At 35.3% G+C, this 15082-nt stretch overlaps 1 protein-coding gene across 3 annotated transcripts in view; it reads right to left on the reverse strand.

Annotated features, from left to right (window-relative positions):
- The window catches only part of LOC100619241 (cation channel sperm-associated auxiliary subunit beta-like), a 249570-nt gene that overhangs the window by 13697 nt on the left and 220791 nt on the right, over positions 1-15082 (reverse strand). For all 3 annotated transcript variants that reach the window (XM_016427568.2, XM_016427569.2, XM_007473197.3), the window contains 2 exons: positions 9773-9908; positions 4167-4267 (listed from right to left, as the gene is read on the reverse strand). In XM_016427568.2, coding sequence (XP_016283054.2) covers positions 4167-4267; positions 9773-9908 — 237 coding nt within the window. The remainder of the gene's footprint in view (positions 1-4166; positions 4268-9772; positions 9909-15082) is intronic.

Genomic DNA, 15082 nt, shown 5'->3' on the forward strand with positions numbered 1-15082 from the left:
AAGAAATAGACAGTAAAACCATATTAGTGGGAGACTTGAACCAACCATTATCAAATTTAGATAAATCAAATCAAAAAATAAATAAGAAAGAGGTAAAAGAAGTGAATGAAATCTTAGAAAAATTAGAATTAATAGACATATGGAGAAAAATAAATAGGGATAAAAAGGAATACACCTTCTTCTCAGCACCACATGGCACATTCACAAAAATTGACCATACACTAGGTCACAGAAACATAGCACACAAATGCAAAAAAGCAGAAATAATGAATGCAGCCTTCTCAGATCACAAGGCAATAAAAATAATGATTAGTAATGGTACATGGAAAACCAAATCTAAAACCAATTGGAAATTAAACAATATGATACTCCAAAACCGTTTAGTTAAAGAAGAAATCATAGAAACAATTAATAATTTCATCGAGGAAAATGACAATGGCAAGACATCCTTTCAAACCTTTTGGGATGCAGCCAAAGAGGTAATCAGAGGTAAATTCATATCCCTGAATGCTTATATTAACAAACTAGGGAGAGCAGAGATCAATCAATTGGAAATGCAAATAAAAAAACTTGAAAGCGACCAAATTAAAAACCCCCAGCAGAAAACAAAACTAGAAATCCTAAAAATTATGGGAGAAATTAATAAAATCGAAAGTGATAGAACTATTGATTTAATAAATAAGACAAAAAGCTGGTACTTTGAAAAAACAAACAAAATAGACAAAGTACGGGTCAATCTAATTAAAAAAAAGAAGGAAGAAAAGCAAATTAACAGCATTAAAGATGAAAAGGGGGACAGCACCTCCAATGAAGAGGAAATTAAGGCAATCATTAGAAATTACTTTGCCCAATTATATGGCAATAAATACACCAATTTAGGAGATATGGATGAATATATACAAAAATATAAACTTCCTAGACTAACAGAAGAGGAAATAGAATTCTTAAATAATCCCATATCAGAAAATAAAATCCAACAAGCCATCAAAGAACTTCCTAAGAAAAAATCCCCAGGGCCTGATGGATTCACCAGTGAATTCTATCAAACATTCAGAGAATAGTTAATCCCAATACTATACAAACTATTTGACATAATAAGCAAAGAGGGAATTCTACCAAACTCCTTTTACGACACAAACATGGCACTGATTCCAAAACCAAGCAGGTCAAAAACAGAGAAAGAAAACTATAGACCAATCTCCCTAATGAATATAGATGCAAAAATCTTAAATAGGATACTAGCAAAAAGACTCCAGCAAGTGATCAGAAGGATCATTCACCATGATCAAGTAGGATTTATACCAGGGATGGAGGGCTGGTTCAATATTAGGAAAACCATCCACAAAAATTGACCACATCAACAAGCAAACCAGCAAGAACCACATGATTATCTCAATAGATGCAGAAAAAGCATTTGATAAAATACAACATCCATTCCTATTAAAAACACTAGAAAGCATAGGAATAGAAGGGTCATTCCTAAAAATAATAAACAGTATATATCTAAAACCAACAGCTAATATCATCTGCAATGGGGATAAACTAGATGCATTCCCAATAAGATCAGGAGTGAAACAAGGATGCCCATTATCACCTCTACTATTTGACATTGTACTAGAAACACTAGCAGTAGCAATCAGAGAAGAAAAAGAAATTGAAGGCATCAAAATAGGCAAGGAGGAGACCAAGTTATCACTCTTTGCAGATGACATGATGGTCTACTTAAAGAATCCTAGAGATTCAACCAAAAAGCTAATTGAAATAATCAACAACTTTAGCAAAGTTTGTAGGATACAAAATAAACCCACATAAATCATCAGCTTTTCTATATATCTCTAACACAGCTCAGCAGCAAAAACTAGAAAGAGAAATCCCATTCAAAATCACCTTAGACAAAATAAAATACCTAGGAATCTACCTCCCGAGACAAACACAGGAACTATATGAATACAACTACAAAACACTCTCCACACAACTAAAACTAGATTTGAGCAATTGGAAAAACATTAACTGCTCATGGATAGGATGAGCCAATACAATAAAAATGACCATCCTACCCAAACTTATTTATCTATTTAGTGCCATACCCATTGAACTACCAAAATACTTCTTCACTGATTTAGAGAAAACCAAAAGATCAAGGATATCCAGGGAAATAATGAAAAAAAACACATATGATGGGGGCCTTGCAGTCCCTGACCTTAAACTATATTACAAAGCAGTAGTCATCAAAACAATTTGGTATTGGCTAAGAAACAGAAAGGAAGATCAGTGGAATAGACTGGGGGAAAGCGACCTCAGCAAGATAGTATACAATAAACCCAAAGATCCCAGCTTTGGGGACAAAAATCCACTCTTCAAGAAAAACTGCTGGGAAAATTGGAAGACAGTGTGGGAGAGACTAGGAATAGATCAACACCTCACACCCTACACCAAGATAAATTCAAAATGGGTGAGTGACTTAAACATAAAGAAGGAAACCATAAGTAAATTGGGTAAACACAGAATAGTATACATGTCAGAACTTTGGGAGGGGAAAGGCTTTAAAACCAAACAAGACATAGAAAGAATCACAAAATGTAAAATAAATAATTTTGACTACATCAAACTAAAAAGCTTTTGTACAAACAAAACCAATGTAACTAAAATCAGAAGGGAAACAACAATTCATTGCTCGTGGAGTTGTGAACTGATCCAACCATTCTGGAGGGTAATTTGGAACTATGCCCAAAGGGCGACAAAAGAATATCTACCCTTTGATCCAGCTATAGCACTGCTGGGTCTGTACCCCAAAGAGATAATGGACAAAAAGACTTGTACAAAAATATTCATAGCTGCGCTCTTTGTGGTGGCTAAAAACTGGAAAATGAGGGGATGCCCATCAATTGGGGAATGGCTGAACAAATTGTGGTATATGTTGGTGATGGAATACTATTGTGCTAAAAGGAATAATAAAGTGGAGGAATTCCATGGAGACTGGAACAACCTCCAGGAAGTGATGCAGAGCGAGAGGAGCAGAACCAGGAGAACATTGTACACAGAGACTAATACACTGTGGTATAATCGAACGTAATGGACTTCTCCATTAGTGGCGGTGTAATGTCCCTGAACAATTTGCAGGGATCTAGGAGAAAAAAACACTATTCAAAAGCAAAGGATAAACTATGGGAGTGGAAACACCGAGGAAAAGCTCCTGCCTGAATACAGCGGTTGAGGGGACTTGACAGAGGAGAGACTCTAAATGAATACTTTAATGCAAATATTATCAACATAGCAATGGGTTCAAATCAAGAAAACATGTAATGCCCAGTGGATTTATGCGTCGGCTATGGGGGGTGGGGGGAGGAAAAGAAAATGATCTATGTCTTTAATGAATAATGCTTGGAAATGATCAAATAAAATATAATTTAAAAAAAAGTCCATACCCTTTAACATAGCAAAACAATTACTAGGTTTGTATCCTAAAGACATAAAGGGGGATGGGGGAGAGTACTTATATGTACAAAAATATTTAAAGCAGCTCTTTCCATAGGGGCAAAGAATTGTGGAGTGAGCAGATGATCGTCAATTGGGGAATGACTAAGTAAGTTATAGTTTATGATTTAATAGAATACTATTGTGTTTTTTTTAAATGATGAACAGAAAAGACTCAGAAAAACCTGGAAAGACTCACCCAAACTGAAGCATGACTGAAATGAGCAGAAGCATATTGTACACAAAAACAGGAATAATGCACAATAAACAACTGTGAAAAATAACTTGGCTATTCTCAGAAATACAATGATAGAAAATAATCCCAAAGGACTCATAATAAAAAATGCCATCTGCTTTCAGATAAAGAAATGATAGATTCTGAATCCAGACCAAATCCAGACCAAAGCAAACTTTTTTCACTTTCTGTCTTAATTTTCCTAATTTTCAAATTTTTTTCTTGATTTTTTTGTTTGAGTTTCCTTCCACAAAACGACTAATATGTAATATGCTTTACATGATTACACATGTAAAACTGCTATGATCTTATTTACCTTGTCAGCAAGGGAGGATGGGTGTGTGGCTCAGGAGGGAGGGAAGGAGAGACAGAATTTGAGACTCAAAATTCATTGAAAATGTTTTTACATTAATTGGGGAAAAATAAAATAAAATTTATAAAAAATATATATACTTACAGTTATGCTCAGCCTTAGACCATTTGGATTAAACACCAAATCTGAAAACAATGATTCTACATGGGTTTTCATTCGTTTCATCTCATTTTTCACTGTGTGTCCTGTAAAAAGATAAAGGTATCTTTCAGTTATGCATGTTTAAAAAAGAAAAAGAATCAAATTATCAATATCAAAAATCAAAGTAAAAAATGAAAAAAGGGAATTAATCTCTACTGAAGAGGAAATTAAGGCAATTATTAAGAACTAATTTGCCCAATTATATGGCAATAAATATGACAATATGGATGAAATGGATGAACATTTACAAAAAAAAAAATAAATTGCCTACATTAGCAAAAGAGGAAATAGAATATTTAAATAATATCAATCTGTTCACTATAATCATAGAGCCTTTCCATCTTAGAATCAATATTATGCATTGGTTATGAGGCAGAAGAGCAGTAAGGGCTCAGCAATGGGGTTAAGTAACTTGCCCAGGATCACATAACTAAAGAAGTGTCTGAAGCTAGATTTGAACCTAGCACCTTCCATTTCTAGGCCTGGTTCTTGGTATACTAAGCCATTTAACTGCCCCCTATTCATAGAGTTTTGAGTCTCCTTCAGGGGATTTGAGTTACATCAAAAATTCAAAACATGTAGAAATCCTGCCACCTTTGTTCAGCGGATTAGCTCATTACTGCCTTTAAGAAAATTTCTCAAGAACCTTTTCCAGTTCATGAGATACAGAAAAAGAAGACCAAGGCAAATTACAGACAGGAAGTATCAGATGATCTCTCAACTTAATTTCTCTCTCTTTTTTCCCCCTTAACTAATCACAAAGTTCAGAGATTCCAAATTGTAAATCTTTATGTGGAGGTAATAAGTAATACTTGACTTTCCTTTCATCACCCTGAAAAGAATGGGAAATTATAGGTTATAGATGGGACTTTGCTTGTATGAAAGGAGAAAGGCTAAACATCATTTTTAGAGGTACAGCAACAATATTTACATAAATCTAGAAAATATCAGCATCCCTGTCATATCTAGCTCTCCTAAAGCTTCAATTAGCTCAACAGAATTTCCTTCAATAATCTTTTTATAGTGATTTCCTTCCTTTTTCTCCAAAATGTAGGATGCTGATTAACCACATTACTCATTTGGAGAAGTATTTTCTACTAAATGTAGCAAGTGAAATAAATAGTTGATGAAGAGAGAAACTAATCAAGTCTCTATATTTTAAAACTCCTAAAACTCAGGGAAAAACTCCAAATTACTGTAGTCAGTATCCCTAGTTAGTCAAGGAAACTAGACTTAAGCAGGAGGGTAAACAACCTAAGTGGAATAATATTAACTCAAAAAGTTGTAGTGAGGATTTCAGAATCACAGAGTAACACACTTAAAAAGAAACTTAAGGGATATATCAGCCAACAATCTCACATTTTATAGATGAAGAAATCTAGATTTCAAAGATCCAGAAATGGAAATGTCTCAGAAATAAGATAATGATTGTAAAATTCTCTTAAGAATGTATATGAATATGAGATTTTACTATTTGACATATTTTGACATCTTAGAATTGTTATTTTTTTGTCAACTTGGACAAACCTTTTTCCATGGTAAAACAAATAGGTCCTTGTGGATTCTGAGTTTGTCACCAGATCCATTGAGCTCACATGTTGCATTAAATGGCCTTTTGTTCCTTTTTACCTTTGTTAATTGTCACACAGATAATGATGGATGGATGCCATCAAATTGGTTACCACCTGTATACAATCTTTGGAGAATTTAATGACCTAAAATTTTAAATTGATTTTAAGGGGTCTTCATAAATGATTTTTTTGGGATATCTAGGAACACCACTACCTCTGATTGATCACTTGCCTACCTTTGAACTATTTATAATAAGAAGTAAGGGTCCACTTAGTAGTTGAAGTGAAGTGCACTGTTGTATTCCCCACATTTATAAAAATGTAATAGATGAGACATATAAAGTCATGCCTTTTAAGACTGTTATAGTCTCATCTGGGAGGTGGGAAGGTTTACCTAGGGGACGTGGTACCTCTGGATGGCTCTCACGAGGGAAAATGTCTCATGAAGCCTCGTGGCTTCTGGATGGTTCTTATATTTCTAACTCTTCAGCTTACTCTACCCTTCCACCAGAATGATCTAGATTCTTGGTGACATTTTAGACCCAAAAGATTTTCATCAGCTGAACCCAAAATGTTCATCAGAGGTTTATGTTTTTTTGGCTCTCTTGCCATATTTTGGAGTGATGACAGTAATAGACTTTGTTAAAAATATCTCAGCCAAAGTTGAAAGATTGGCTAGATCTGGAGAACTTGTGACAAGTGTCCATGAGTTTCAATGGCTTTTTTTAAGGTCACATAGCAACTCATATGAATTCTATATGATAGTGGGTTTGTTTGCTGGTCTCTTTAAAAGGGCTCTTGTGATTTGGGGGATTTGGGTACTTTTTTGAATATGCATTGCCTATTATACTACTGATTTATAAAGCTAGTACTTGGTGACAATCATTTGCACTCATTCTGTGGATCATGTCCAAGTTAAAAAGGAAATGGATCTCATTTTGGGTTGAGAAACCTTTATATTTCATCTCTTCTTGGCAAACACAATGTGTCACTGATTGTGAACTATATATTTTTGATTTTTTTAAAAATTATTATGGTTCTTCTTTGTATGTGCAATAGAGTATTTGAGTTTTCTTTTTTCTCTCATTTTTTGTACTTGAAGCACATGTTACCTAATGTTGTTTTTTTTTGCACTAATATAAGTCTACAATGTCCATTAGCTCTAATATTAATGCATACCCAAAATCTTTAGACTGTGGAAACCTGCCATTGATTGATAAATATTGAGTGACTTTAATGATTGTGTCTTGTTCCAGGAGAAGAGATCATAAAAGAGTCATTAAACAGTGCCAAGAAGCACAAGGTCAAGGAGACCAACCAACCCTGATGGGATTGATAAGAATCTGCACCAAGACAGAGGACTTGTTTTGAGGTTTGAGGAAGCAGCTGTTTGACAACATCAGACGTAGAATTTCCCTGTGCCAGATTCAGAAAAAGTACCTCAATTTAGCTGTTGTCCTTCTGGCTCCCCTATCCCTGACAGCAAAGATAAAATCTGACCAAGTAATGACATTTCCCATTTGCTGCTAAAATCTAGTCCCTTTTCTGCCTTTCGTACTGTGGCAATTTTCTATCGTCCTGGCTGCTGATTGGGTAAGTGCATATTTCTGCAATGGTCCTACAGGCTTGTGGGACATAAATCACTTTATTGGGACATAATGCAAGGATCTGTTATGGGATTATTCTTGCTTACTCAGAATTTTTATATACTATTTAATTTTGTTTTTTTTCTTTTCTTCTATATGTTTTTTAAATGTTTACTGCCTTTTAACAATTGATTCACACATCTCATAACTTAGCTATGTATCTGAGGGTAATCCATGTATTTTTCAACACCCTCCTTAGGGGGATGGTATAATTGTCATAAAATTCTTGATTTATAAACATTTTCTTGTTTGAGAGTAATTTTATGATAAAAACTTGCTACTTCCCCAAATCCAGAAAGTGAACTGTTTGGAGAAGGTGCCATAGAGATGCCTGCAGAAACCTCACACTGCACTAAGAGATCCAGAATGAACTTTGGGATGTAGTGAAATTGAACTGTGGGGGGTTGAACATATTTATTTTGAATCTACACTCTTATGCCAAAGGGGATTGCCCCCATTAGCTTTTTGTCAATGCACCTAGCAATCATTGGTTTTGTTCTCTTTTTCTTTTATTTCCCTCTTATCCCCAAATTATTATAATTTCTTCTTAGAAAGTACAATATTTTATGTACCTCTAGTTGAAGATTTTTAGAGATATAAGTTGGTTATGTGTACTGGTTCTATGGGGAAACTAGGCATGTAAATATGGGAGATTTCTACATGCTTGTTTTTCATTGGAATCATTGGGGGGTGGGTGTAATTGCAATCTGAACCCAAGAACTACAATTCCCAGCACCCCACTCTCCTTCTCACTTTACATGCTGATGTAGGCAGGATATAAATTTTGTGTAGCCCCACCTATTGCTCTCTTCTTGTGATTGTGACTGGTTGGAGTGGATTTTTTAGGAGAGGAAAGAGAACTATTCATGTACTCTTACTTTGGTTAGATAATTACATTTTATACTTCTATTTCCTTTTTATTCCTTTACTTCAAGTGATTCAAGTGATACAGAATTCATAATTGTCAAATGATCAGAAAGAAAGAATTATGAAATTACTGAGCTCAAAGAATCATTAGAAACAGAGACCCAGAGAAGTTCAGTAACTTATTCAAGGGCACCCAGGAAGTAAGTGACAGCACTTGAACTCACATCTTCCAACTTCAAATTCAGATTAATCTTTGCATTGTGCAGAGGATGAAAAAAAAGCTTCTGTTTTTCATTTATAATTGTGGATGGACATGCTGATGATAAACTATTTTTGGCACCCCTATGTATAAGCATCACTCCCCTGATTTTTATGGAAACTTCATCATCAGTCAGTATTATGTGAATATAGCATAATGTAATATAAGCTTGTATCTTCTGCTTTCTTATCCAATTCATGCTAATTCCCCATTAAAATTATTTTTGTCATTATTGTCTATGTGCATTATGAATTTTAGTCAGAATATTTTATAATTTCATCTTACAGACAAGAAAATTGAGGCTAAGCTGTAAGTCTGTTTTTCAGGCTAAACATTCCTATTTCCTCATCATGTTGATCACTAACCTCAGGATGGACTATAGTTCATCAATTTTCATTCCAAAATGTTGTGTCCAGATCTTAGCATAATTCTCTTGGTGAAATATAGAAAACAGTAGCATTTTCAGTCCGCTTCCTATGAACATGATCCTTCTAAGCAGCCTAAGGCCACATCAGCATTTTTGGCTGCCTCATCATATCACTGAGTCATACTGAGATTCCAGTCAACTATAACCCAAGTAACTTTTAAACATAGTCTCTCTTGCCACCAATTTCTGTATCTTGTATTTATGTAGTTAATTTTTAAATATCAAGTGCACGACTTTTACGTTTGCCTAGATTCATATTTAATTTCTCTTCAATTTTCTAGCCTAACTCATTAATCTCTTTTTATAAGCCAATATATTGGCTTTGTGTCATTCATGAATTTGATTTTGATATGATTTTTCATTTTTATACTAAATTGTGGTACAACATTGAGTAAAGATCAGTCAAGAGTAAGAAAGAAAACAAGTTAAAAGAGAAAACACTGACAGAAAGTGACAAGAAAGGACCATAGATTTTATCATCCTTATATCTGGAATTTGAACTTTATATCTTGGAGTGCTGAAATCCTGACATATTTTTTATTTAAAATTTAATTTTAAATTTAAATTTTAATTTTAAAATAATTCACATTGTGTATTTGCTAAAATAAAGCTAGTAGGAGAATGAGAATAGTCACCATTTCTACACGAAGGACTTCTTATGAGGAATAGACAATCTTGGATTCACAGTGTATTCAATATCTTCATTTATAAATCTCTAGACTAAATGATTCTGCATTTAGTAATCAAGTAAAAGTTATTCAGAAATAGGTAAGCCTTACTGAGTTTCCAGTTTTTCCTATTGTTCACTTCAGATACAGTAACAAGATATGGAATGTCCATTGGGATGGAGAGCTCGTCATGCTTGATGTGCAAAAGGATAGGATATTGTAAAACTGGATACAGAAAACGGGCAACCTAAAATGAATTAGAAGAGGGTTTCTGAACATTGAAGAAACATAGTCATACTTCTTTTAAACTTTAATATCAAGTATACTTCTAGTTACTTTTAGTGAATAATGTAACGGACGTTTAGAAGTTAAATCTATCCCTTCAAATTTTTTCTCACACAAAAAATTTTTCATACTAGAATATCAGCATTGATTCCAGAAAGTGAAGTAAAAAGTCACTTCCTTGCCTCCAATTTCTCAAAACCTTGCAATCTGTTTTCTTATTTATTTAGATAATTCAAATGAAACTTTTCTCTCTAAAGGTATCTGATAGCTTTGGAGATACCTATGTGATACCCATACCTTTGGAGAGAAAAAGCTAAATATAAAGGCCTTTTCTTGATCTAAAGCCTTCTTTACCTCCAAATGCAGGACTTGATACTATTAACCAAACTCTCCTCTGAGATAATCTCTCCCTTATCAGATTTTTTTTTGCTTCAATTATTTCATTTGGTTGTCCTATCTTTCTGACTTTCTATACTCAGTCCCCTTTGCATCACATCCCCTTATTCTATTGCTCAAGCTTCTGTCCTGGACCCTCTTCACTTTCTACTCTCTCTTTTAGCAGCTTCTTCAATTTGCATGATTTCAAGTATCATTTATGTGCAGATAATTTATTATATTTATCCATATATATGTGGGTGTACACATATACATCTATAAGCAGAAGATTCCCAAAGATTGTGTGTGTGTGTGTGTGTGTGTGTGTGTGTGTGTTCATCCCCAGTTTCTCTCAAGCTTCAAAGATTGCCTATTAGACCTTTCAAATTGGATGTCTCTTGGTTATAACTCAAAAATCCTCAAAACTTCATTCTTTTCTCCTAAACACACCCCTTCTCATACCTCATTATATTTGTCTAAAGCACCACTATTGCTCCTCTCATAAAGGCTCAGAATCACAAATTCTTAGTTCCTGGTTCTCCCTCACCTCATATACCAAGTATGTTTTTCTGTTTGCATTTCATCCCTCATATCTACCCCCTTCTCTTCCTCTCATAAGCTACCACCCATGTTTAAACCCTCATCATCTATTGTTTGGACTATTAAAATAGCCTCCTAATTGTCTTTCCTGACCTCGCTAATATAACTCCTCAGAGCTACCAAAGTGGTATTCCTAGAGCATAGGTATGACCATGTTGGTCCCCTGCTAAATGAATTCTTATGGTGCCCTATTATCAGTAACTTCAAATACTAAACTGCCTTTTTTTTGACACTTTAAACCCTCTACAATGTGATTCCAACCTAGCTTTCCAGTCTTAGAATATATTAGTCCTTTTTGTGCAATTGTTGGTCCAACTAAACTGGTCTTCTTTCTGTTCCATAGACATGATATTCTGTCTGCATTCTCTATACCATCATACAGATTCTTCCTCATCTTTTCCTTTACTTTCTTGCTCTCAACTGTCTCATGGAATCTATAGTTTTCTTCAAAGTTTAGTTTTAAAAATCACCCACTAAATGAAGTCTTTCCTGATAATCCATGTTTCCAGTGACCCTGAATTTATATTGCATATATTGTGTACATACTTTTATGGGTAAATGTTCTGTCTCCCTACAGGATGTATGCTCCTCAAAGACCAAATTTTGTTTCTTTTTGTCATTGTATTCCTGGTAGTTAGCAAAATATCTTGATATATGCTTAAATCTTGATTCATTAATTGATGACATACGAAAAATTTCAGTATTTTCTTACTTGCTTGGAGAAATAGTGAATATTGAAACTTGAAAGGCTTTCAGAAATGTAAGGGTGAAAGGGGGGCTATTTTAGAAGGTTGGATCATATTATTTAAGATTAGGATTGCCAGGAATTTAATTTATTAAAAAAGAGATTTATTTACAATTTATTTACGAAATATAGAAAGAGTGAAGTAAGAAAATCAGAAAGACGATAGGATATGATATCTAGCATAAGCACTAAGTAATTTACTCCTGGCCCTGTCTCAACTCAGACAGAGGAGTTTAGTCCTTAGGCAGAGAGGCCTTGGCAAAGCCGAGGACCTGGGGATGTCTCTCTCAAGAGGTAGGTCTCTCCTGAGGCTAGTCTCTTCAGAAAATCCAGGAAAGGAGTTAGCTTTTTCACTCACCACGTGTCAGTCCAAAAGAAGACATTTAAGAATAGTTTCACCAAAGTACAGGTCTCATGTCTAGTCAGCAGATTGTTCACCAGCCTCCAACTTGAATTCAGAACTCCAGAAGAAGACGAAGTCCAAGTTGAACTCCACTAAGGAAGTTGTAACTCCCTTTTAAAGACACTTTCTTTTGTGTCACTTCCTGTGCCTTCCCCCACTTTTATGTCTACCAATCACAGTTGAAGCTTTGTTTAGGACAGCCCACAGAGCAGACAGTTTGATTCTGATTCATCATCCACTGTTGCACACGTGGGTCACAGATCTCCCCATTTAATGATTAAGTGGGATGTTTATACTTTGGTGATTAAATCTAAAAATGGGTGGGGGAGTTAACTTGATTTTCACAATCAGGAGAGAGATTTAATTTAATCTTCACAGGAACCATCTAGTCTCAGTACCTCACTTCACAAATGAGGAATTAGTCCCAGAGAAGTGAAGTATATTGCTCAAGATTACCCAGCCAGTTGACGATAATAATAATAACAAAAACAATAATAATAGTTACTTATGTAGCTTTAATGTATGCAATGAGTTTTATAAATGTTATCTTATTTTAATCTCACAACAAATCTGAGAGATAGGTGCTATTATTATTTTCATTTTAAAGATCAAGAAAGAGAGGAAGAGAGGAAGACAGAGTGAACATCTTAACTCAGTGGCATAATACACAGGGTCCCACAGATAATGTTTGAATTCATATTTAAACTCAAGTATTGTAGAATTCAGCACTCTCTCTCATAGCCTAGTCAGAATTATAACTTAGCTCTGTTACCTGAATATATAACAGATTGGTCAGAAAAACTGGACTCAAGTCTCAGCTCTGCCATTTATTAGATTTTTAAATTTGGGCTTCATTTATCTTGGCCTCACTTTTTTTCTCTATAAAATTAAAGTATTTGTTTAGCTGATTGCTAAGCACTTTTCTAGCTCTCACAGTCAAATGTATCTGAGTCAGATCTTTTATATTTTTTAATAAGATGGAATTTGAGCTGTGCTTTGATTGTTTTATAGTGTAGAAGAAGGAGCTTTCTGACTTGAGTAAAGGTTCAAATTAAGACTACTGTAGGGTAAAGAATATTGATATATATTGGTTAGAGTAAAGACTGTCCATCAGTGAACACTGATGAACAGTGGGAATCCACCAAATGTAAGTGGATCCATTGAGAAGCATGAAGCTAAATAATCATAACCCTCATAACCCTTTTAGTCTTAACTGAAATACAATAGCAGCTGATGATAAGATCTGGAGCTAGCATGATTTGAAGCTGACCAAAAGTGGCATGAGTTTCTTTAATTATAAAAAAAATGATGTATTATAAAATTATCATGCATTACTGTATGTAAGACACTCTATTCCAGTGATGGCAAAAATGGGGGCCTCCATGCCCCCCCAACCCTCGGAATACATTACTAGAAAGGCAGAGGTATTTGAGTGGAGCTGCTCCTATCCCCTCTCCATTGTGCCTGATGACATATTTTCACATTCTCTTGCCCCTTTTCCCAGCAGCCTAATGGTAGTGTACAGGGGGTAAGGTGGGTGACTCACAGGCAGCAGAGCTGGAGGGGAGTGGAGCTCTTAGGCCACTCCCCTCCCCCTCTCTATTTGCTAAGGACATTCCTCACTTTACCCATCCCTTTGCCCAGCAGTCTAATGGGAGCTCTTTCTCCCTCCCCTCTGTGGGTTAAAGAGAGATGAGGCACACCCAGCATGTGGTGGTGGGGAAGGGCATGGCACAAGGTCTCTGGGGAGGCAGGCATAATATCCCATCTCTAAAAGGTTCGCGATCATTGCTCTAGTCAATAGGTAGTAAGTTCTCCTTTCTTGAAACAATCTTTGGGATTTCTTCCAAAGTAGATATTCTATGAATATAGAATATTTTCAGTAATTCTCAGCATTCTTTACATTCTTGATCCTTCTTTTCTTTCTTCCCTGAATTTTCCACCCTGCCCTATGATACTGTTCACAGAACCACTGTCATTAATTGTGATATGGAAATCACTTTAAAAGACTGATATATATTAATTTAAGGTCGCCAAGGAATTCAGCTATGTAATTCCTAAATGAAAACTCAAGTCAGAAGTCAACCTTTTATGGAGTTTTTTAATTACTAACAGGAGGAAGAAAGGTGAGAGAGAGAGAGAGAGAGAGAGAGAGAGAGAGAGAGAGAGAGAGAGAGAGAGAGAGAGAGAGAGAGAGAGAGAGAGAGAGAGAAGGGGAGAGAAGGGAATAGGGCTTAAATACCCCCTCTGCTTAGGCTGGGCCAAAGGCCCAAGGCCTTGGATAGCCGAGGCAAAGAAAAGAGATCAGTCCCTATCACTCATGTGACCAAAATGGAGAAACAGTCTGAGGGCCTTCACTCCAAGCACCAGGCTCCAACCACCACACTCTCTCTCCACACAGGAAGACCCAGCCTCCTCAGCTCTCCTCTACCTCACTTCCTGTGTCTCACTTGTGCCAATGGTGGCTCTAGCTTAACTCAGGACCGCCCAGAGGTCTGTCCCCTTTCCACATGTCTGTTGAAGGTCATATTCTCAAATAATTAAATCTTGAGCTTTGCTGCAGCCCTTTCTAAATCCTGTTACCTTGAGTAGGGTGGAGATTGTAGTTTCCAAGACCTGATTCTGTCATTCCAAGTATCTCTATTGTTATTGATCAGGAAATAGCCAAATCCCATCCTCTAAAGAATGGTTTGAACAGGGTTGAGTAGTTTTGAAATTCACATAATCCATATATTTGTTTCATATATTTCATTTTACCAGTATTTGGTGTTTTTTGCATAACCCCGAACTCCTAAAAATGTTGGTATGTTGCTTCATTAGAATCATTATCTTTAATAAAATCATTGTTTCTGGGATTTTTTCAATTTCTTTTAATCTATGCTTCAAATGTTCTTTATCAAATATATTTTAATTGAATTGTGATCTACTTTTTCACACTTGTTTGTAAGGATTTTATGAACTAATATATTATTTTTGTGAAAGTTCCATATACAGCTGAGAAATGTGGAGAAAG

Source organism: Monodelphis domestica, chromosome 1 (genome assembly GCF_027887165.1).
Source record: "Monodelphis domestica isolate mMonDom1 chromosome 1, mMonDom1.pri, whole genome shotgun sequence".
In the NCBI taxonomy this organism is placed as follows: Eukaryota; Metazoa; Chordata; class Mammalia; order Didelphimorphia; family Didelphidae; genus Monodelphis; species Monodelphis domestica.